General features: G+C 45.4%; 1 protein-coding gene across 11 annotated transcripts in view; it reads right to left on the bottom strand.

The window, feature by feature from the left end:
• The window catches only part of MAPK8IP3 (mitogen-activated protein kinase 8 interacting protein 3), an 81,896-nt gene extending 57,817 nt beyond the window's left edge, over window positions 1-24,079 (bottom strand). For 6 of the 11 annotated variants that reach the window (XM_083152846.1, XM_083152851.1, XM_083152850.1 and 3 more), the window contains exon 1: window positions 22,727-24,079. In XM_083152846.1, the coding sequence (XP_083008972.1) occupies window positions 22,727-23,035 (309 nt within the window). In that variant the 5' untranslated portion in view covers window positions 23,036-24,079. The remainder of the gene's footprint in view (window positions 1-22,726) is intronic. The other 5 variants (XM_083152848.1, XM_083152852.1, XM_083152854.1 and 2 more) reach the window with 1 other exon arrangement.
• Between the last annotated feature and the right edge of the window lie 1,880 nt (window positions 24,080-25,959).

Raw genomic sequence — 25,959 nt, 5'->3', positions numbered from 1 at the left:
GAAGCCCTGCTGCTAATAGGCTATCCCCCTATACTTACATTCAAGTATTTGTTGCTGTAGACTACATGTCATGAAATTCTGTCCATGGCCTGGGCCTGTAAATGAGGGCCTTTTGTGAGAAGTGAAGCTGGTGTGACCAGTGCTTTGTGGTTGTGGCCAGTGCAGTGGGGGTGTGTCACTGATGTGGGTGTGACCAGTGCTCTGTGGTTGTGGCACTGTGTGGATGTGACCACACAGTGCCACAACCACAGGCAGCAGCAGCCCCAGAAGAGCAGGGGATGCTGCAGAAGGAAGCGGCTGCCCCTCTGTGGTGAGTTTTTCTGGGGCAGGACAGTGAGGGTGTGTCACTGATGTGGGTGTGACCAGTGCTGTGTGTTTGTGGCACTGTGTGGGTGTGGCCAATGCAGTGTGGGTGTGTACAACCCCTAACTATCAGCCCAGTGTCTCACTAAATACCTTAAAAAAAAACATTTTTTTCGGATGAGATTTGACATACAATTTGAATTGGTTTATTGTCACAATGAACAGCATCATGCAGTCTGCTTCACCAAGTTCTACTGTTAACTCTTTCATTGCCTCCACCACCTTTTTGGACACCACTGCCATTGATTCCTATTATGGCGCTGAACCGAGGGGGTGAGATTTAATAGGATGAGAGATTCAGAAAGTGAGAGATTTGGCGAGAAATCTCCAGTTTTTTTAAAGCGGCAATCATTCACACTGCAAAATCAAACTGGTTTAGCAGTGTAAATGATTGCCGCTTAAAAAAACCTGGAGATTTCTCACCAAATCTCTCACTTTCTGAATCTCTCATCCCATTAAATCTCACCCAATATTCCCATAACGCCTGTCCAACTTCTTGTTCTTGTTTGCTAGTCATCGCATGTGTATGTTTTGATGATCAAATTGTAAAAAATAACAATTATTAAGATAAAAATGGGTGCAATTACTTGGGCAATCAGAGAATGCCGATATTTCCCATAGTCACAGATTGGACACCCCCCATAGTCTCTACATAGTATGAAATAATGTTCATTGTGGTTATAGATCTCAAATGGTTTATTGTAAGCCAAAAAGTTCTCAGGAGGATGTTTTTTTCTTTAACCTGGTGTACAAAAATCATCACTGCTCGGCTCCCCTTTGTCATAGGCTAATGTTTCATACACCTAAACCTTTATCCACAATTTTTCTATAGAATTGTTCAAAAAAATGGACTTACATTTTCCTAGTGGTGCTCAAGATAAGCCCGAACAGACAGGCAGCTACTGGGGACTTTATTTTATACTAAGGGTCTTAAGGTCCGTCCGACGGCCAGGGGAAAGTTTATGCTTATGCAATTCTCAGTTTTGTAAAGTGAATTTTTTTCCAGTTAATAGACCCTTACAGGCCTTTAACCCCTTCGTGGTATGGCTGGAAATTTCTCAGGCTAAGCTGCAGGAGCGGGTTCTGCTGAAATATTTTTGTGCATACCACTGTAAAGAAAGGGTGCACCAGTGGTGCCTCCAGCAGTGAACCACTGGTGCACCACCATCGTCCCTGCTGCTGATCCCCCCCCCCACCCCCCACCCCATTGCTGATCCTCCCCATCACCACTAGACCAGGGTTGGTTGGGGAGGTTCGGCCGTTCATGTGTTCGGGTGTCCAAACACAGACGAATGGTTGGACACCCGAGCACCCCCACCAAGTGGCCCCCGAACTTCTCCAAGCAGCGGCAAACAGCCGAAGCCGGCAGCAGCAGCCCCAGAAGAGCAGGGGATGCTGCAGAAGGAAGCGGCTGCCCCTCTGTGGTGAGTTTTTCTGGGGCAGGACAAACCTGCTCTGGTAGGTTTGTCCTGCCCCAGGAAACCCCACAACTTAAGGGGTTAAGGGTCCACTCAAGGGAGTCTGTTTATTGTGTTGTATTCAGTGCCGTCAGGTGTGGGGGGGGGGTACTCTTTACCCGGGCCTGTTAGAGGGGCCTGGGTCCCGCTCCCCCACTGCACAGACCGGGCAGTGGGAGTAGAGAGCAGAGTCTGCCGCAGCAGCACAGCCTCTCTCCCCCGCTTAGCACACGCTGCTCAGTGCCGTGTACTGAGCGGGGGAGAGAGTCAGCTGCAGAAGCTGCGCCGGCACACAGCACCCCCTGCAAATTGTGGTTTTCTTTTTTTACAGGGGTGTTGCCACACCCCCTCCCATTGGTCATGCCCCTCCCGTTGATCACGCTCCTTTTTTACCGTGGCACTGCGGCACTTTCAGCGGCCCTGGTTGTATTCAGAAAGTCATAAGCTTTCCAACGACATATCACAATGCATGAAAACAACAGAAATAGCATGGACCCTTATGACAGCACCCTTAAGGGGTCGTCCGATTAAACCCATCTTTGAACTTAGACTGTTTCTTAAGACAGTGGTTCCCAAACTGTGTGCCGTGGCTCCCAGGGGTGCCTCGGGACACTTACAGGGGTGCCCCAGGTTGGTGGTCCAGGACCAATTTAAATTATTTATGATCAATTATTTATGGACAAAACCAGTGCTGTTGGCTACCAATTTTAAAATATATGTACAAACAGAAGCAAATCCTGCCCTTTGCCACATAACAGAACCTAAGAAGCACATATAAACACAATCTACTTAATTTTACATATTTTTTGGGGACCTAGGGGTGCCGTGGAAAAATTCTGATACTCTAGGGTGCCATGATTCGAAAAAGATTGGGAACCTCTGTCTTAAGATAATAAGGTAGTGTGCAAAGTATGAAGACAATTAGTTAAAGCGTTTGAGAGTTATCGTAGAACATCCATCCACACACACACAAATTACTAAATTATAGTTATGTAGATTATGTAGAGAGTCTGTACTGTCAATGTCTGTAGACAGTAACGTCATTTTAACACTGTAAATACAGTATACATGGCCATATATTTTGCTCAGTTACTTTAAGAACATGTCTGGGGTATTTTCTCTCTAACGTTGACATTTTAAATTGATGGTACATGTGTTATTTTCAGATTACCTCCTAGCAAGACATGTTCTGATCTTAAGTTAATGCATCAATGCTGTCTCTCAGAAAGTGTACTACCCTACGGAGATGTTAGAGGTATCCAGATGGTAGATAGACATTACATAGATAGACTATAGTAGGGGTGGCCAAACCTGTTTTCAAGATCTACCAACAGTGCATGTTTTCCAGGCAACCTGTGGATCTATAGTAGGAATGAATGCAGCAGGTTTGAAAATGTGACAGTTAATAATGACTACAGCAGCTGTGCACCAGCTAGGTGACCTGGAAAACGTGGACCGTTGGTAGATCTCGAGGACCGGTTTGGCCACCCCTGGACTATAGTCTCAGGGCAAGGCCTAGGTTTTCTACGGACAGGTGATATCAGGATAATCCTCCAAATCAAAGAACCCCTAAATATAAGGTTTCAGGGATCCTTTCGCTAGGTAATCGAGTGATCTGTGAAATGCTTCCGGACACTTGCGCAGTACTGATTTTAGTCTCCGGGACATGGCGGGCACCATGTTTACGAAGACTTGCATGGTATACTCTGGAACAATGCCAGTGTCTACTGTAGCGCAGAGTCGAAGGGGGCCCATCTGCACACAGGGCCCCTCCTGACAGCGGCCCTTAAACGGCCGCTGTCACTCCCATATTGGTAATGGTTCCAACCAAACCATACTCATAACTGATGACAGTAATAAGACCTGTAATGTGATTTACAACAGGGATTTCCAGACTGAAGGAATTGATAAACAATAAGAAAATACAAATTATTGTTTACTACAGAGGATATGAAGATGGAATGCAGTCATTTAGTCTACAGCATGATGGTCGACAGTCATTAGGTCGACACCATTCGGTCGACATGTGAAAAAGGTCGGCATGGGAAAAGGTCGAAAGGTCATTAGTTCGACAATGTCTAGGTCGACAGTCAAAAGGTCGACATGGGGGTTTTCACTGTTTTTTGAGCCGACAGGCGGTATTTCATGCCCTACCATCCACTAGGGTGTGGTGGGAGAATAAAATAGTGTGCAGCGGTGGGGGAATGGTAAAGTGTGCGGCGGTGGGGGAATGGTAAAGTGTGCGGCGGTGGGGGAATGGTAAAGTGTGCGGCGGTGGGGGAATGTGAAAGTGTGTGGCGGTGGGGGAATGGTAAAGTGTGCGGCGGTGGTGGAATGGGAAAGTGTGTGGCGGTGTGGGAATGGTAAGGTGTGTGGCGGCGTGCCCGACGCATAGCGAGGGGATGCGGTGCACTTGAAACTGTGTCTTTTTTGACTGTGTTGCAGGTCAAAAAAACTGTGAAAAACCCCATGTTGACCTTTTGACTGTCGACATAGACATTGTCGAACTAATGACCTGTCGAACTAATGACCTCTCGACCTAGAACCATGTTGACGATTTTCCATATCGACCTAGGCCCATGCCGACCTTTTTTCATGTCGACCTAATGGTGTCGACCATCATGCTGTAGACCAAATGATCCCAACCCATTAAGACAGATGAGTAGCCAAGAAAAAAATGTATCATTAAATAAAATGAATAATCACTCGGTAACGGGCACTGAGAATGTATCACTGAAATCATTAAGAGGACTCAGGAGATCTGAAATGGGAACAACTCTCTTATAATGACAAGATTGGGGGAGGAAGTAGCTGTACTAAGTGGACTAAGTGGTAGGTCGTCCACCTGCAGCCCCCAGCTCTGCTAGCTTGTGCTAGACTTAACATCCATTCCACACTAGGCAGACTGCTTTATATATTGTGTATACCCGTACCTTCAGCGTGGTGTGACCGAGTACGCTGTCACCGCTTGTCCATCCTGGTCGGAGGTTGCTGGAGTCCCCAGATCCCGTGCCACACGTGTCTCTCATCCAGAGAACGCTGCTGCCGCTGCATATCTTGGACGGAACACCTGGAGTCCCCAGATCCCGTACCCGTAGCGTGCATTAATTGTCGGTGATTATGCTTCTCATGCTGGCTATGTTTACTGTGATGTATGAGCATTGATACAGATTTTTTTGTAAAATCTTAACTGTTGGCTCTTTTGTGCGCTCCTTCTTTCTTTTCCTATATATATATATATATATATATATATATATATATATATATATATATATATATATATATATATATATATATATATATATATATATATATATATATATATGTTCAAATATTCTCTGTAAAGCGATGTGGAATATGTGTGCGCTTTATTTTAACACTGCAATTTAGATTTCCATTTGATCACACCCCTCCGAAATATAAAGCTTCATACACACTATAGGATGTTGGCTGCGGCCGATAGTTACAAATATTTTCCGCGGGTCGCCGATTTTGAGTAAACACACTGAACGATATTGGTAAACGATATCGTTCAGTGACCTCACCGGGACACTCTGAACATGCTGATCATTGGCTATACAGCCAAATTGACCTGCATGTTCAGAAGACATATCTTGGGTGCACACACAAGAGGATATAGTAAAATAAATCGGTCAGAAAGCCTTTTCAGGCTATGGGCCAATACTGTGTGGCTCGCTGCTGCTTGTTGGGGTGCAATCCTGTCTCAGTGGGTACCTCTCTCAGTCCCCATGCAGGTTTCTGAGGTGATGCCGCCATCTCTGATGTATGGGAGCTGCCATGACACTTGCAGTCAGCTGACTCCTGTCTGACCAACCATAAGCATACCTTCTAATCCCTCCTAGTTTCCTTGTCAGGACTTCTACCCCTGCCTCACTACCTCCATCTCTGGGAACACAAAGAACTATAGAGCAGACAGACTTCACAATGTGCATCCAAAGTCTGTGTCTGTACCCAAAGGGCAGATCCCAAACATCTCCAGTGAGCGTCACAATACAATCCTGGTGACTAAGACATTTGCATATTGTTGCATAGGCCCACCCTACTAAATGGCAGCTGCGTCGGCATTTGTGTACATACCTGAATCAGGCCATTTGTGACAAGATATACCTTTCATTTTGCAATGTTATCATAAGGGCGATTTTGTTTAACAGTTTTATATTTGTATTCATTTAAAAAACACTTTTGCTTACTCCCATCTGTACCCTAATTTGCATAGTTTAATTGAAAGGTAGATATAAAATAAAATAAATAAAAATGACTAGGCAGCACGTGCGAGAGCATCAGTGCTCATATTCCTCAGTGTGATGGAGAATGCACATTAAGGTAATATGAACTGCCTCCGATTAATAATTTACAGTGGGAACATGCATCACAACTGCTTACTCCAAGCTGCGAGTTCTCCCAGAGCAGACGGATGGCTGCACTTTAACTCCAGACCATCAGGTGCTGCTATTAACATCGCCTCTGCCAAATTAACTTGCATCTGTGCGCTCAGCTAGCAGTACTTAGCTGAAATGTGCAAACAGCAGTACTTCTGTGCAATGGAGAACCGTAACCATCTCCAGGGAGACCACATCATCTTCTAAAGCATGTACAACCTGCGGCCTTCTAAGCTGTTGTGAAAGTCCCAACATGTCTTGCCACAGTTTTGCTGTTAGGGAATGCTTAAACTATGGCAAGGCATGCTGGGATGTGTAGTTTCACAACAGTTGGAGGGTCACAGGCTGGATATGCCTGGTCTAAAGTCGACAGCAAAATACCTTATTTTATTTGTTTCACAAAGTGCGAGCCTCAGTACCAGCGCTGTTGAGGATAATCTTAGTTTTATGTAATCTGCCTCCAGATTACCAGAATGATGGCGAAGACACTCATTGGTGATGTATGCGATCACTTGTCATCAAATCCCATAGAGGAGGGTCTAGAATAGATCGACCACTCTTTGTCCAATGCGTCTAGTTAGATGCCTAAAGATAGATGACTAGATATAGTCTAGATCGACAGCCTCCAATCCACTTCGCAGACATATCTGATGCTACAAATCTCGTCAGATTTCCCTTGAACTCTCCCAGATATCTGATCTGACCCTGGGCTAATTTTTTCACTCTATTCACGTCAGATACATCTGATCAGTTCTATGTTAAATCCCCCGTCAGCTTCAGATCAGATGGATCTCTGATGCAGCATCAAGGATTTTTTTTGTCAGATGGATCTGAGACTCAGCCGCACATCTGATCTGAGGAAGCTCAGATTTGGCCTTTTTTCATCAGATCGGTCTGTCAGATCCATTTGAATCTGACGAAAACAGGTAAAAAATCTGACTAGTGGATGGGGGCCACGCAAGCCGTGATCTACAGTCACAAGGTTGACATGTTTTTTTGTTTTTTGTTATTATGTCGACATAGGTACCAAATTGATATACCAGAAAAATAAATAAATAAATGAAAAGTTGGGTTAATGTAGAATTTATCTTCAACATAAAATATTTTACCTCCCTGATATAAGATTTTAACAGTAGTCTTATAGAGTCAGCACGGACTAAAATCAATCAAATCTGTGGACAATAACTGATTATATATATGGACGCCCTTCTGGGGATAGAGCAGACGTTGGGTATAGATATAATGTCAGGCGCCCCTCCAGCCGCTCATCCCCTGCCTCCGTCAGCACTACGGTCCGTGATATCGCTGGAGGGTCAGGGCGGCCAGCAACCATCTTCTTCCGGCTGCAGCCGGGCAGACAGGACGGAAGTGTCGGGTTCGTTGCTAGGCAACGTCCCGAACTTCTGACCCACGAAGCAGCCGTGCGACACCAGAGGGCTGCGGCTTACGGCACATGCCGCAGGGCAGCAATTTAGAATATAAGGCCGGCATCTGCTGGGAACAGACGCCGGTTATAGTTCTGCTTGCATGTCTTCTGCCTCAGAGTGTTCCCGGTTCCAGGATCCTGTATTCTGCATCCTGTGTGCCTGCCTTGTGCTGTGCCTCAGTCAGCTTGCTCCAGGTTCCAGGTACAGCTTGTCAGCCTGCTCAACCTCTGTGCTTCCTGTGGTTTCCATCTTCCAGATAAGTCAGGGGTTGATTGCATTTATTTATTATTTTTTGTACCATCTTATTGCATTGTTGCATTTATAAATCTGTTGGTATTTCTGTCCACGTTTCCATCTTCCAGATAAGTCAGGGGTTGATTGCATTTATTTATTATTTTTTGTACCATCTTATTGCATTGTTGCATTTATAAATCTGTTGGTATTTCTGTCCACGTTTCCATCTTGTGTATTGTTACACCTAGCATTTGTGTTTTATGGTCATCTTCCTGCATTGTTGCATTTTGTTGTACTCCAGCCAGTTACTCTTGCGGTATCCCTGCCTCCTGTAGCAGCCTTGTCATCCATAAGACCAGGCGGCACCAGGGTTGGGCTGGAAGTAATCGACCCCTTCGAACCCAGCTGTTATTGTCGAAGCCTTAGTTCGCAGGAGGCAATCAGGACAGCTAGGGGTCTGCAACAGAGGACTTGTGCATACGCATACGTGTCATAACATATACTAAGGAGCACGTTATCAATTATCAGTGGTTTTGACTAATGTATTTAAAACAGCAATAGAAATTAATGCTAAACAAGCCTTGTTTTTAGCATATGTTCCTAGTGTACTCAGAGGAACATGGCGCCTGCTTTGCGACTGACACATCCAGTCTGTGGAGCCATAGAAAGGATCAGGAAGAGGGTAACTGCGCTAAGAATTAATATCAGGCACGTAGAATATGATAAAATCAAATACATTTAATTAATGAGTATAAAAACATAATTAAAGTTAAAGATAAAAATTTAACAAATTGAAAAAGCTGCTTGAGGCGACGAAATGCGTAGGTGCCTCACGGTTTGCCCACTGACCATTTTTGGGAACTGGATAGCCTTATCACCTCTAAAGACTCTCCAGCACTAATCAGAGTTTGCATCTACTCCTCTGGCACTAGCCATCCTTCCAGGACTCGGACCCACTGGGGTAACACATAAAACCTTGGAGGAACGCCACCTCCTTAAAAATCCCAGTTTGGATGAATTCCAACTTCCATCACTTTACATCTCCCTGGCTACAAATCCGCCGACGTGGATAGTGGGGGTATAAAAAGGTCGGAGGACGCGTACCGGCGCCCCTCGCGGGCTCACTGCGCTCGCCACGCTTCGGGTTTGCGTTGATCGTGGGGTGGCGTCAACTACTTTTGTGGGGACATTTCACTGTTCAGGGGTGTTTTTTGGGTTTTCTGGCCCATTTACCATTGTTCCCTATGATGATTTGGGTAAATTGAGCCATTTAACATTGATTCCTATGGGAAATCGGGGGCATCGCGGCTAAATTGAGGCATTTAACATTGTTCCCTATGGGGAAATCGGGGGCATCGCGTCTGGACCATTTAAGGCTTTTTTAGCCGCATACGACGCGACCGACGCGATATTGACTTTTTTCAATGCATTTCAATGGGAAAATCGGGGGCATCGCGTCGGTCGCGTCGCAGACCACTAAAAATGACACCCGATGCCCGCGATTGTGGCCGTGCTAGGAAACAAGTACCGTTTTTTGTTACCAGATAAATGTCAACTTTTTGCCACAACAAATTCAGTAGAATTCTGCAACATATAGACAAATGATTAACACAAACACACAAAGGCTAAAACACCTTTGTCATGCTGTCATATACTGTAGAGGACACGTTTTGTGTTATTAAACCCATTATGTTTACAGTACATTTAAAGTCAATTATACATAATTTTTAATCCAAATAAATGTATATTTATTATTCCTTGTCTGTCTTCTCACTATAATTGCTGACTGCCTGAAACGCTAACAGCCAGGATATCAATGTACAAACCAAGCCCATATTAGTCTCTCTGGGGACTGATCCATCGACCTTCATGCATTATATTACATCATCACACACACCCACACACGGTAACCCTTTCACTCCCAGAGTGCTCTGCCACACGAGAGGCTTTGTGTAATTCTGCTGCAAAACACTTCTATTAAATTACACGCGCTGCCTTAGTCAGGACAGAAACAATGGCCCTTATTCTGGTTCACTAGCAAAGGCAAATTCCTTCTCAAATGGACAAAACCATGTGCACTGCAGGTGGGGCAGATGCAACTTGTGCAGAGAGAAATAGATTTGGGTGGGGTCTTACTTCAAAGTGAGATCTATATTGCAGTGTAAAAATAAAGCAGTCAGTATTTTCCCTGCACAGAAACAAAATAACTCACCCAAATCTAAATCTCTCTGAACATGTTTACATCTGCCCCACCTGCAGTGCACATGGTTTTGTCCATTTGAGAAGGAATTTGCCTTTGCAAGTGAACCAGAATAAGGGCCAATGAATGGACGTCTGTATTTTGTATAGTTCACAAAATATTGTCATAACTGGCATTCTTTACGTTTGTGACAAATAGGTTTTCAGCGTATTATAAAACAAGAATTAAAAGATCAAAGTTATTCTTAAAAACAGTCACTTTTTATGATTATTTGTTAATTACTTTTTATTTATTATTCACTATAAACCACTGGCCAGTGATATTTAAAAAAAAAAAAACAACATATAGAAACATAAATTAATGTAACAGGCAAGAAATAAAAATAACAGTTGTGGTTAATCTTGTTAGCAGATTTTTAAATGCCTGATGGAGGATGTAATAAATCCGTTTTTTTTTATTATCCAATCATTTGAAAAGCAGCAATTGTTAGTAGCCATTGAATGGGTTTATAAAAAAAAATCAAAAAGAACAACTGTTATTTTTATTTTTTTCTTGCCTGTTACATTAATTTATGTTTCTTTCTGTTTTTTATTTTGTTTTTTTTTTAGGAATATCACTGGGCAGTGGTTTATAGTGAATAATAAATTCAGTTTATATTTAGGTTATCCCCAGTGCAGTTTTTCGGGCATATTCAATCCTGGCCGATATTTCCGATAGTTGGAAATATCAGACAGGACCTATTCAATCCCATCCGTTTTTAGGCTTGGAATCGCTGCTGCAGATGTGACTTCGTTAAAATTTTAATCTGCATTGTCGAAAACGCCTGATAAATTGTCCAATGAGAGTCCGTTTTCACTAAAAAGATGTGGATTCCCCGATCCACATATCTTTTGATTGTTGGAATAATGGCCAATACATTGACTGTAAATTCGACCTATTATAGGTGAAACTGCTGATATTTCCGCCTACCGGAAATATCGGCAGAGATTGAATATGCCCCTTAGAAGCGCCACCATTTCCAGACTTTTAAGGTGGCCATACGCGGTACAATTGCTGGGTGCGATGCACGCTCTCGTCACACATCTTATCGCACAGCTCCACAAGTATGTGCTGCACGTACTTTATGTACTAGATCTCATCTCATTGCATTGCAAAACCTATGCGATACGATGTGATCTAGTCAAAATTGTATGCAATAATTGTACCGTGTATGGGCACCATTATTCGCATCATAACTGTATCTGAAATTGCGGACAGTGACCCGGATTAGTATATTTGTCACAAGCGAGTTGGTGTAAAGTCGCAGGTAAACATGTGGCTCACTCATATGGGTCCTTAGCCTTTTGCCTTTTGAATCAGTTTAGTGTGCGAGTTGCACACAGCAGCTGCATTGTGATCGTGTTGCAATAGCGATGTGAATAAAGAGGTGTGCACATAGCAGTCAGGCAAAGCAATTTTGGCATAGGTCGACTTGGCGACAGTAGTAAGGTCAACAGTCATTCGGTTCATCACTATTGGCCAACAAGCCAAAGGTCAAAACACAAAAACAAGTCGACATGCCTTAGGTCAAAACAAGGAAAAGGTTGACATGTCGATGTCGACACGGACACCATATAAGTGTACCACAAATATATTCCCTCTTCATATCCATTGGGGTGGTAAATTATGAACAAGTACTTTTTTTTTTTTAAATCGTAGAAATACCATGTTGACTCTTTTCATGTCGACCGTTTGCTCATGTCGACCTAATGCACATCAACCTATTTGTGTGTCGACATTTGGCCTGTCGACCAATGAGCTAGCACACCGCGCTGTGAGTACACGGCTTAAGCCATGCATATGCCGTACAAAGCTGGGTGGCGAGGTGCTTGGCGTCGATGGCGCTTCAAATACAACTACTTGGCGCAATATGCAATAGGCGTATGTGAGCACATTTGTATGTGTAAGTGTGTGTATACTGTAAGTGTGTGTATACAGTAATTGTGTGTATACTGTATGGGTCAAGCTTTACTTACATTTTACACTGGTACAGGTGCTACCACAACTGCAAATATTTGAGGCCAAGCGGGCACAATTGGTATTTCTGCAAATATTTGTATGTACTACGTTGAAACCCGTGCCCCACAAGTTTAGTTGGTGGTGCGTACACTCCTGCATACAGTTTACTCACGGGCGTAATCAGTTATTTATCATTTAGTAACAGTTTCTTATATAGCACACACATATTCCGCAGCGCTTTACAGAGAATATTTGCACACTCACATCAGTCCCTGCCCCAGTGGAGCTTACAATCTATATTCCCCTACCACATGTACACGCACACACAGACATTGTAGGGTTATTTTTTTTGGGTGGGAGCCAATTAGCCTACAGTATATTTTTGGATGGTTGCAGTCGCAATGCATGCGCACGTTTGCCGCAGACTGTATGATTTCAGTTCCACAAACTTCCGTACCCTTCAGAATTTTTTTTTCAATAATGTGGGTAGTGACAAAACAATATACCAGCGCTCTACAAATCCTACTATGAATCTAACGATATTGGTAATCCCTTGCAGTGTTTTATAAGAAGAATTGCTTAATCCTCAAAAATAACAATATAAAAAAACAGACATACAAGTGTGCAAATGCAATATTTTATTATGTTCCTTTTAAGTAATTTATGCCTATTTATGCCTATTTTGCTACGGAGTCCGCTTCAGTTACATCGTTGCCACGGTTTATAGAGACATTTTTTATCTAACAGAAGGAGGGGGGGGGGGGGGGGTCCAGTATTAAAATGGCATCTTCCTGACACTTAAGGCACATACACACTAAGCGATTTTGAGCTCAGAGTAGCTCACTTTCCTGTTTTGAGGTCATGGGTTAGATTCCCACCATGGCTCTTACTTTGTTTGTTAAGTTACAGGTTGGGTTTAAATAGAAGCTGATTGGCCGGTGATAAATTACCAGGCACTGTATCACTTCTCCTACCTTATTACTGCTTCATAAATCTACCCCTGACTGCAATACCGTGTGGTAAATAATCCTCCCAACTGTCCCGCTTACCACGGGAACGTCACAGTTTTTGGGGACATTCCCGTGTCCCACCCTGGGGCAGTCAGAGGGGGTGCAGTTGGGAGTCCCCCTAGCCTGAAGGAGATAGACACTGTGTGCAAGCATTTTTTGCCCCCCTAGACAAAGCTTCAATTTACTGCAGCCAGACAGGAGACTCTGCAGGATTTTGGGGTCGGGGCTTGATATCAAGCCCCGCCCACATTCACCACTACAGTAATTGCTGTGCTTCGTGTCTCTTCAGGGGAAGGGCAGGACTAAGCTGCTGTGATTTGTGTCATTTTAGACACGCCCCCTCATAGAATAACCGCGGAGGGTAGGTAAGTATGACTTACTGCTCCCACCACCTACACCCCAATACCGACTTTCCAGAACCTTAGTTGAAAGTGTGGCAGTCGTGTTTGCGTTACATCACTGTATGTTCAACAATGGCTTTCCCAGAGTCATATTTAATTTTGTGGGTACTTGTGTATTATCACGGCGCCCGTTACGCAGTTAGCGTAGCGTCCCTGTCAGAATAGGCATAATGTTCCCACGGCCAGTGTAGGCAGTGTAGTCAGCATAGTTTAGTGTTCCCGCCCATTCTCGGCCAATCAGAGCTTACGTACAGTAGTTAGCGTAGTCAGTCAGAGTTACACAGTTAGCTTAGTCAGTCAGCGCTTATTACATTGTGTGGGAACCATTGACCATTTTAACCTGGCTGATATGACAGGTGTGAATGTGTTCCTGAAACACCACCATTATCCTCGCCAGCCCGAATTGTAGCGAGCCCCTCGACGAGCGTGCGCACAGACATTACAATAGAGCGCACAAAGCAGCAGTGGTCTCTTTTTGCAGTTGTGGATTCAATTAATGTGTGTTCCGCCCATTAACTACATTGTGGGCTGTGTTTTAAATGTTTAATACCATTTTGAAGTAAAGTTAACCCAAATGCTGAGCGTCATTTTCCAGTTATATATAAGTGACACACAAAAATTAGAATTTCCTTCCAAAGTTGCACAAACAAAATCTTTTGCCGCACACAGCCTTCGTAAAATTAGAGGGAACATTGGTTGCGCGTCCTCCTGACCTTTTCATACCCCCACTATCCACATCAGCGTGAAGTTGATTTAATAAAGTGCGGTGAGCCACCGAGCTCGAAGCAGGGCGAGCGGACGCGGAATACATGTAAAGAAATCTGCATCCCCTCGCTCGGTGACTCACTGCGCTCGTCACACTTTATAAAATCAACTCCACGCCAACGTGGATAGTGGGGGTATGAAAAAGGTCGGGAGGATGCGTAACGCATTTTGCCAGTATGTAACATGGAGCACTGGCAAATGCCTCCTTTATTGTGCATGAGATGCACTTGCGGAAATTCACCCCCTTTGTGCAGGAGACGCACGCGCTACCGAACCCCTAACCCTGATGCAAGCGCTACCGAACCCCTAATCCTGTCGGCAGGGTTACCGTACCCTGACGCAATACTTACTGAGATGCTCAAGCATCTGAGACGCTCCTGCATCTCAGACAGATGGAGCGCCTCTCCACCGGCGCCCACACGATCCACTCTTCGGATCCTGCGGGCACCGGCGCTGTGTGAGAGGCGCTCACTAGGCTTGCCAGGGATGCCGGGGGTGGAGCTGCAGCTCCCAGGGACAGTACGGTGACTAGCTGCCTGACGGGGACACTACGCTGACTACACTAGGCAGCCGTTGGGCTACGCTGAAAACGTACCATTTTGTGATAGAGTCAAAGGTGCCCCTCTGTTCTGGAACCCTAGGCAGCTGCCTTGGTTCTGCAGCATGGTATAATAATAAATGGCAGCGGTCTGCCCATCTCATACATATTTAATGGGAACCTGGGCATGCTCTGCAGCAACTGGAGAGAACACGCTGAAGAGGAGGGAATGGGATCATTGGATAGACAGCAACTAGGTCGACAAGCATTACGTCGACACCACTAGGTTGACATACATGAAAGTTGACATGACTGAAGTTCGACGCGCAGAAAGATCTACATGACTGAAGGTCGACAGAGTCATTAGGTCTACACAAGCATTAGGTCAAAATGGGGATGGTCATCAGCCAAAAGGTCGACATGTTTTTTTTTTTACTTTTTTATGTCCTGAATTTCAACACAGTCGACATGGACACTGAAACGTAGCACCGCGTCCCCTCGCTACGCTCGGCACACTATTTTATTCTCCCACCACGCCCAGGTGGGTGGTAGGGCATGAAATACTGCCTGTCGGCACATGTCGGCTAAAAAAAAAGTGAAAAACCCCATGTCGACCTTTTGACTGTCGACCTTCCCCATGTCTACCTACTGCTTGTGTTGACCTTCAGTCATGTCTACCTTCAGTCATGTCGACATATTGCTTGGCCACCTAATTATTGTAGATCTAGTGACTGTATCCCAAGAGCAGGACCATTGCACCTCACACAGTGAAATATAGCAGGGTGAAATGAGGAATGGGTGTGACAAGTTGGCACTGCCGATGTTACCCTGCATACGCCAGGCCCATGTACTACTGTACATATAAAGCTGAATATAACTGCGTTATGTCATCACGTTGTCATGTAGTGACATTTGGGTGAACTCTGACCCCTCTCACAGTAGGAGTGAAAGGGGGGCGGGACTAGGCTACCTTTCGGGGTGGGCAAGGCTGACATCACCAAGCCCCACCCCCCAGGATAGGCAGCCGCATTAATTTGCAGGTCCGTGGATAGGGGAAGGGGCTAAAATGACATGATTTGCGTAATTTTTGCGCCGCCCGCGGACCCGCGAAATTTGGAATTTTATACCGCGGGGGAAAGGGGTGAGCAGGGGTTGTGGCGATAATGCGAGAGACTTGCCCACCTTCCCAGGGGGCCAGGAGAGGGTTTGCGGGACCTTCCCGGCCATTCCGGAAGGGTAGGCAAGTATGTGTTAGTGATGTCACTTCAAGAGTTCTGGTAGAACACACATACAGTTAAGCAAAATGGGGGGGGGGGGGGGGGGGTTATTTACTAAGATGGGAGTTCTATTGTAGATGGAATGTTGCTATGGCCAACCAATCAGATGTTACCTATTACCTTCTAGAAAGTGTTAAATAAATAAAACTTAGATACTCATTGGTTGCTATAGACAACATCCCACCTTCAATAGAATTCCCCTCTTAGTAAATAAACCCAATACACACAACTCCTATAATACTCAGCCTTCTACTGACCTGAGGACAGGAACAAGTGTGCGCCTTAGTCAAAATCCCCAGAAAATGAACACAAAAGACAGGCCAATGACAAAACTGCGATCCCTGTCCCCGTGCCATGGACAGCCAGGTGACAAGTATGTGTGTCACATCCTAATGTGTAAGTCATAGGAACAGTTATACTGTACATAAAAGGCCAACCAAACGTCAGCAAGGATAGCACATAATCCCCACAGTTGGAGCACTGCCAGGCATTTACATAATATTTCCCAGTCAATTAATATTTAAATGCAGAATCCTGTGGGGAAAGTAAACATAATGATAAACACACACAAATGGTAGAAGTATTCCACATAATCTAGCGCAGAGTGGGTTCTACTGAACGATAACTCCAAGGTACGGCATGTACCGATAACCGTCACTCAGCCTCGCCAGATCCGCGTCTCCTTAGTGATCCATAATGGAAGAATGCCAAATCTGCACCACTCTGCAGTGCTGCACACACACACACACACACACACACACGTCAATGGAAAGCAGGACAAGCTTGTGTAAATGACATAAGTCCATAGACAGTAACCACAGATACTATGGGTTGTGTTGCCTTAATAAATGGAGTCCTAATGTTACAGGAATAGGATGTTGGCTCAGTAAGCTGCAAACATCGCAGCTTACTGAGCCCCTGAGAAGCCGCCTGGCCAGATACCCACCGCCACATTCCATCGGTACCATGCATACAAGAACACACCCCCTCGCATGCCTCCACTAGCAGGAGAAATGATGTGATGGGACCTGGGGTTCCATCATGCTGAGCCCTATAGATGTAAGGAGCAGTGTTAGTCTTTTGTAGAGGAGACCAGGAGCCAAACAGTGGGGAGAGATGACAGCACAGCCACTGTGAACCGGCACTGTGGGCTGTGAGGATCTCCCTTGCTAATAAAAGTGCCACTAGCACAGCACACCGAACACCACAGACTGTAAGCAGCACTCACACCTGCAGTTAGACACAGGGTTAGTGAAGGACTTTACATTGACCCCTTTGCATTCACTTGCTATAAACGCAACGCGCTGACGCACTCTGGCCTACAGGCTCATGGGAAAGTGGCTATAGTGGCACTTGAAAAACCCACCTGTCTAAGGCCCTAATTTGACAGTAATCGCAAGACAAATTTTTTCTCAAAATGACAAAACCATGCTGCACTGCAGGGGGGCAGATGTAACATGTGCAGAGAGAGTTAGATTTGGGAGAGTTATTTTGTTTCTGTGCGGGGTAAATACCGGCTGCTTTTTACAAAAAATCTAAATCTCTCTGCACATGTTACATCTGACCCACCAGCAGTGCAGCATGGTTTTGTTTCTTTCAGAACAAATGTCCGAATTAGGTCCTAAATACTGTCTTTACAGATAATTGTGTCAGATGCCACTAGTGAAAATAATGAAAATTAATAACTCGGGTGTGTATTTATGTAATAGGCTTAGACCATATATCGTTACCGTCACTCCACCCCCCACCCACCCCTACCCCCCCGCCCCGCCGTTGCTCCCTTTCATTCTTTATCAGCAAGTGTATAGTGCTGGCACCCCTGCCAGGTCCCTGCTGCAGCCAATATCGGTGTCGGCGGGGAGTTGCCTAGTGTGTAGGGGGGCTTTAGCCTTTTGGAGGAGATTTGTGTGAAATCTCTGGCAAGACTGACAAACTATTCTTGTTTCAAAGCGACACAGAAGAGAACAACTCATTACTATCCAATGATAACACAGCACAACTTCCACCTCAGGAGATGAAACGTTCAGAACAAAACTCAAATAGATCCACTGATAATTGGTGGCCCAATGTTTCTTTCTAGGGCACCTTTGTCCTTTATTCCAGTTTTTAATTACCAATACCTTGCTTTACTACTTGTTCTTATTTTTTCCTAATTATGTATTATTGTTAAAAGATTAAGGGGGGTATTCAATGTTTGTCGGGATCCCGCAGCCATCTCCTGACTATTCAGTGCTGTCTTCCCCGACAGCATTGAACAGGGGTTCTCGGCAGAAGGAGCCCGATATCACAAGCTGTCTGGCTCGTTCTGCCGAGAAAAGCCGGAAATAGGCGAGCTCCCGGCCGGAGCTCGTCTATTTCCGGCCTCAGCTCGTGGCTAGGCCCCTTTCTTGACGCTCGGCGGCCGGGACATTGAATCCCAACCGCCGATCTCAAGTCAAGCAAAGCGAGAACGGGACGGGACACAGAGGTCGAGCTTGCTCGACAGCCGTACCCCTGACATTGAATACCCCCCTAAAGGGCAGATTCAATTAGCTGCTGTTTACAGCACACCTACAGTAGGTGAACACTCTGAGCTATTCAATTCTAATGTGCATTAACCAATAGATTCTGGATTAAGGGGGGTATTCAATGTCAGGGGCACGGCTGTCGAGCAAGCTCGACAGCCGTGCCCCTGTCCCATTCTTGCTCGACTTGAGCTCCGGGGTCGGGATTCAATGTCCCGGCAGCCGAGCGGCGAGAAAGGGGCATGGCCTGTGAGCTGAGGCCGGAAATAGACGAGCTCCGGCCGGGAGCTCGCCTATTTCCGGCTTTTCTCGGCAAAACGAGCCCGACAGCTTGTGATGTCGGGCTCGTTCTGCCGAGAACCCCTGTTCAGTGCTGTCGGTGAAGACAGCATTGAATAGGGCCCCGCAGCCATCTTGCCCGTTGGGAGATGGCTGCGGGAGCACGAAAAACATTGAATACCCCCCTAAGTGGTGGGTTCACCACACACTATAGAATGCATGTAGGACCCTATTCTAATTCCATCCATTTCAATCAGTCAGCGTTTGATGGGCGTTCCCATGAAAATGCTGGGCGTTCCCATGGTAAATCGGGAGGAGATGCGTGTGTGGTGGGTCTAGAGTTGTCTCTGATCTGCGAGCGCCGGAGAAATGACTTCTCCCAGGCTGCGAATGCAAATCATCCATTTGCAGCCATGCTAGAGATCGGCCCGGGCGAGGAGGGGGGGGGGGTGGGGGTGGCCGGCACTGCGGGCGGCGTTTGGTCCAAACGTAACGCTGCGAAATTCACATCGTTACGCATGGATCAGAATAAGGTCCATAACTGGCCGGGTCCCGAAACTTTATTGAATAGCTCAGAGCAGCCAAGTCCTCTGCCCCTAAGATTAAACCTGTAACTATAGTATCATTACATCATAATTATGAGGTTACTGTAAAAATAGATGTTCCAATAGTTTTGAAAAGGCAGCAATGGAAAAACCAACAAGAGGAGGTTCTCCTAACTCTACCACGGAATACCATGGTATTGGTCATCGGCCAACGGGGAGAGATAACATGAGCCTGTTGGTCATTGCCTACCAAGTGCCCTTCTGTATAGCAGATGCTCTGTTTTGGGACCTGACCTGTTCTAGACAAATTCACAGTTATGCCACATTCTCCAAATTAGATGCGGTCAGCAGGATGCCGGCATTCAGTATACAGATGCCTTCCTCTCAGCTGCCTTCAGAAGATACACACCAGAACTTTGAAAGCCTTAGAGTGTGTACACACGGTTCGATGTTCTGTGCGATCCGATGTACGATTCGATGTTTTGTCCGATTTTTACTTTTCCCTTTTTTTTTTTTTTTCTCTACTCCTTAAGATATGCCTTAAGATATGCTTAAGATTTTGACTTTTTACCATACAATTTGCTATGTGATTTCCTATTTGATTTACTATGCGATTTCCTATGTGCCTTAAGATTTGCTTAAGATTTTGACTAAGCGATTTTGACTTAACAACAGGATGACTGACAGGGCCCTGGAAATCGTATAGCACATCGCATCTTAAGCATATCGCAAGGCACATACGATGCATGCGATATGCTTGCGATTTGTGCTAGATAGAGTGTGCTGCCCACTCTATCTCCCCTCCGATCTCTCCTTAAACGGGAGCGCGCATCGGGCTAGGAAGCCCTTACAATGCATACAATCAGTATGCGATATGTATGCGATATGGCTTCCGATGTTGACGATATCGTCAACATCGGAAGCCATATCGAACCGTGTGTACACACTATTAGGATGCCGATGCCGGAATACCGATATCCGGCATCTTGGAGGCTGAATTTGGGTGGTGGGTTAGAGTCAGGCTGGGGAAAGGTAGAGTTAGGATTAGGCACTAGTTGGGTGACAGGATTAGGCTGCAGGCAGGGGAAGGTTAGGTTTAGGCTGCGGGGTGTAGGTTAGAGTTAGCCACTAGCAGTGAGGGTTGGGGGTCCCATGCCGAGATTCCCTTCTTCAGGATGATGGCATTGGTGTTCTGACCGCCGGTCATCCTTATATACCCCCTCCAAATGTATCTATTTATGTTAGACTATACAACAATAACGAGCCTATTAAAAGTCTGAAATCTTCTCATACCTTTGCCCTTATACTTTTTCAATAACATTTTCCTAGACTTGATTGGATTAAATCTTCACGATGAAGCTTTTTTTTTTTTTTTGGGGGGGGGGGGGGGGGTTAGGGGGCAATGCACTAAACTGTGAGACATGACCCAAGCATGTATATCTTTCTTACAATTAATTATAATACTTTCATTATAAACAGGTTGGCTCCAATCAATTAAGTCCAACCTCAAATAGCAGTAGTAAAATATGTAACTTCTAGAAGAAGTTTTAGAGCTTATTATTTTTTATTTTTTTTCATTGCACATACAGTATATCGGGGTATGTATAATAACCTGTGAGATGGCGGCAACCGCAAGATTTCAGCAATTTAGCAAATATATTTACTAAATCATTTCTTAAAACGGTAAACGCAACACAGTTTTACCTTTTACAAAATTGTTCTTTTAGGTATAAAGACAGTGGGGTCTATTTACGATGTATTGGACAGAGATAATATACCAGCCAATCAGCTCCTGGCTGCCATGTTACAGGATGTGTTTGAAAAATGACAGTAAGGAGTGGGTTGGCTGTTAGTTTGGGTCTGATTCAGACCAGATCACTGCTGTGTGAATGTGCAGATACTTGCGATCAGATAGACTTAATTCCCGCCAGCCTTAGAATGACTTACGAATAGATCGTTGGGCATCCGCAAATCCATTTGCAACTCGAAAATCAAATGATTTTCGCGGTCTGTGCAAGGGACGTGTCTGCCTGCATTTTCCTGGACACTCCCAGAAAACAGCATTTAGATTTTTGACGCTATATCGCCTTGCGCATGTGCGCTATAATCCATACCCACGCGCAGTTGCTCGAAAATCGATCAATGATCAGGACTGAATAACCCCCTTTATCACCATCTACTTAATCTCCATTCATCTTGCAGGCTATTTGACATATGCCTCTTTGGGCCAATGAAATCATGGAGATGTGCCGACAAGCATTTCAGCCAGTTCGGGCAACCTGTCCTTTGCCAGTTTCCCCTGCACCTCCCTGAGAAGCAAGAGGACACTTGCACTTCCAGTAGGCAGGATTGGAAACTCCGGAACTGAATTGCCCCTTCTCTGTTCAGCATTAGGTAGAATTCCTAAATAGTTTAAAATGACATATAAAAAATATTATATTATACATGTTTCAGTGTGTATGTAGTGACAAATACGCACATACAAACCTCAAACATTGGGGACGGGGACAAATTTGGCCCGTAATGAACGCGTCTGCATTGGCCCCTAAGTTCCGATCTTCAGGAACTATTAAACAGTGCAGAGGCCTAGTATATCTCTATTTAAGACTCATTTCTTTAGACACGAAACCAATAAGCCAATACCAACACAGCAAACCCTAAACACTGACCGGGTTTTGACAGTTCCCAGGGTTCAAAGTATAAAGGAGGTGTAAAAAGCACAACAAAGTTTTATAATAGTGATCTATCTAATAGACAATAATCGCCAGGAATTCTGCCACAACAGTCTGCCGGAACATCGACATATAAGGAACACAAAGTCTAGAATGACCAGTGGTTCCAAAATGCAGTCCTTAGCTTAACATTTCAGGTTTTCTGTATATCCATGGCTCAGCAGTATAGGTGCTATAATTAAGTCACCTGTGGCCAAGCATGGATAGACTTAAAACCTAGACTGTTAGGGTACCTGGAGGACCAAGTTTGGGACCCTCTGCTTTACTCCAGCACCAGACACATATTGCCTATGAAATGCACTCTGAAAAGCAAAGTTTCTTATACTGCCTACAAATTGACACTTGACCTCTCAGGAGTAGAGTGTGAGCTGTGTGACCCAGTGACTCACTATTTCAGGCCTGGCCAACCTGTGGCTCTCCAGCTGTTGTGAAACTACACATCCCTGCATGCATTGCCACAGTTTTAGCATGTCCTACTAGCAATACTGTGGCAAGGAATGCTGGGAACCAGCACAATACAATACAATAGCCTCATGAGTAAACTTTGAGTCAGCGACTCAGCAAGTAAGTAGACAATGTACAGTTCTGGTACCCACCTCCTCTGCTTGTTTCCTAAGGGATTTTTCCCTTTCATACTGAGTCAGCAACTGCTCATTATCTTCCTTCAGAAGCTCCAACTCCACCTCATGTTCTTGATTCTCAGTCAACACAGCATCAAGGTTCTCCAGGACATTGACCACCAATGGCATCAACTCCTTCACCACCTCCTCATCGTAGCACTGGATCAGCCGCTCAAACTCCCTGTAGATACCGTTCGCCAGCCCCGACACCCGTTCGGACATAACAGATCCAGAACAATAGTCGTCCTGGTACACCACCCCATCGTCAATCTGTATCTCCATCATCTTGACAGCAGGACAGGTCCCACCGGGGATGTCAGGCACTAAAGCTGGGATACTACTCTTTTATAGTGTTCTCTTTCAATTTGTTTTTCTTGGGAATTCCTGTTTAAATAATATTGGGACTCTGTCCTCGGGCTACACCGGGAAGAATCAGGTGCATCAATATTAAGACTGTTGGGGTTCGTTAAATGTTTAAATTCTTCATTAAAATGACTAGTCTGGTATGGACCACATGGGCACGAACTTACTCCCGATTAGCTCTACAGCAATGCTTATAATAAATGTACATGTACATTATTTACAGAGGTGTATGTGCCCGGGGATCTGGCCTTCTGCTGCCACCTTGTGAGTCTACACTTGTGCCAGTGCAATGCAGCACCTCTCCCCATGGGCAAAAGCAAGAATTCCCAGTCTAAGCCGACCTTTATAGCACTCGGTATCTTCCTACACGTATAATATTATTTATGATCATCCTTGCTTTTGTTAGCATGCCAAATTAGCGCAGGTAAATAATAAGATGTAACAACTGCAAACGTATCCTATGTACGGTGCTTGTAGTCACCCAGAATCCTCAGCAACACCATGCAACCTTGATGAAGCAATGGGGCATTATTTACATATATTCTATTAATACTACAATCTGATACACAATGAATTCTAACACATCCTGCTCTCCCCTTGTCTTATCGGTGCATGAGATGAAGCTTAGAGGGGAATATCATCCATTCTCAAGCTGGCCAGACCTCAGTCAAAGGATGCATTTCTACTCTGTGTGATGCACCTGATTCCTCCCTCCCCCACCCTGCAGGGATACCCTAGATAAAGGGTGCTTGTTCTACAATGGATTGCACACACCTGCAGTGGTCCTGGGGTGATCCCTCTAATGATGCTGCCTTGCTGGGGTGTTACAGGAGCCTCTCCAGCTCATTATAGAGGTGATGCTGGTTCCTGGCAGATAGCGGTACCTCCCAGATCTGCTGGAAGTGTGGGAATAGGAGGCTGGCAGTGGCTCTGCTCTGCCCTCCCCTCCCCTCCTCCCTGCTCTCTGACAAGGCTGCTGCTGCTGCTGATCTGACGTCAGGCTGTCTGCATTATGGGTAGAGAGATGAATACAGCTGATTCACTCCCAGCATCTCCTGCACTGCAAAACCATTGCCTGCTTGCAATTGGGCTGCACTCAGGGAGGGAGGCCTGTGTGTCCTCTTATCAAATTCTCCCTGAAATAACATCACATACATCAGTATAAATGTATCTATGGTAAACCCTTGCTGGATCTTGCTGCTGCTGCTGCTGCATAATGGAAACCCAATACAAATAATAATAATAATAATTATATATTTTGCATTTGTTTCTTTTTAAAAGCACAATTAGTAAATATTGGAGCAGATGTATTAAGCCTAATAAAGTAGCACCAGCCAATCAACTGTGTTTAAAAAATGACAGTTAGGAGTTGATTGGCTGGTGCATGTTTATAGGTTGCAATGGTTTGACAATATAGTCACAGAGGGCCTGATTCAGAAATGTTTGCTAGGCTGCGTGTAATCACAGCCTAGCGAACAGGTAAACACCGCGTGACTGGACGCCCGCCCCCTCCCCCGGGCCAGAATTCCGTATGCGAACACATCCCCTCGCATACGGAATTCTGGCCGAGGGGAGGGGGCGGGCAGAACGCTGAATTGGGGGCGGGCGCTGATGTCAGTGTATTTCTACTATGTATCTCGGAACGATAGCTGCATGGCCCCCGCTCCACCTACCGCACCCTCACTCCCTTCCCACCAGCCGATGCAGGCACTCCGCCTGCCCCTGATATCGAATCGACGGCTGCCAGATCGACTCGTGTGTCCACAGCTTTACAGGAGAAACAACAAAAGTAATAAACATTAATGAGATCAGAAATTAAATAAGTATAAATGTATTTCAACAAATGTGTTTGATTGCTACTTGCTAGGAATGCATCGCCGTAATTTCATTGAATGTAATCCCTATTGGGGGTATTCAATGCCAGGTGAATAGGTCATTTATAAATACTGTAGGTCATTTGTAAATTCAACCAATTCAATGTCTGTTCTGATCTTCTGACTTTTATAAACTTTCCGAAAACCGTCCTGGATCGGCAAACCTGCGTCTTTTTGGCTGTTTCCGACAATGCAGATCCAACTTTTGAACAGGTCGGATCTGCAGCAGCAAATAGGTATTGGACGATATTTCCGACTAACGGATATATCGTCCAACATTGAATACCCCCCGTGGTATGCATATACTGTAGGCAGTGAGGGGGTGATTCATTTTGCAAGCACCATTTACAGATGGAGACGCTCTCAATCAGCGGGGGTCTGGCGGTGGGATCGCCAATCGCCAGCCGCCGGAAGGGGATGTGCGCGCATGAGACGCATCCCATTCCGACGGAGCTCCCCGCCACTTCCCTCACCCCCCCCCCCCAACCCTGCCCATCTCCCTGAAGTGGAGGCAGGCAGGGTTCGCGCGCCCCAGTCAGATGGAGTGCTTCTCCGCTGGCCAGCAGGGGCATTCTGGCGAGTCCCGGCTGAGAGGCGCTCCATCTGTATACCATACATATAGCAGTTATTTTCTATATGGGTTTGTTTGTCTCAAAATCCCTTATGATGCGCCTCGATTTGCTCAATTGGGGGCTGATAAGCAGAAAAAGAGGTTTCCATGGTAAGTAGTCATTAGGTCGACATTGAGAATGTTGACACCACAATGTCACCCTGCCCCCCAGCCCAGCCCGCACTGGTGGTGGGTGTCACAAGATCAGACTGATCTTGTAAGGGGGCATGGCCTATGCAAAAGGTGGCTTCGTTGGGATGATGCTCCGATGAGCCATGCCTCCTGATGACATCTTTCTTGCCCCCAGCCCCTCAGACTCCCTGCATGTGTATAGAGTCTATTCCCCGCTGCTCTGATCTTGG

Source organism: Crinia signifera, chromosome 7 (genome assembly GCF_055691185.1).
Source record: "Crinia signifera chromosome 7, ASM5569118v1, whole genome shotgun sequence".
In the NCBI taxonomy this organism is placed as follows: domain Eukaryota; kingdom Metazoa; phylum Chordata; class Amphibia; order Anura; family Myobatrachidae; genus Crinia; species Crinia signifera.
The sequence above is the reverse complement of the archived record's forward strand: the minus strand, read 5'-3'. Positions and strand labels throughout refer to the sequence as shown.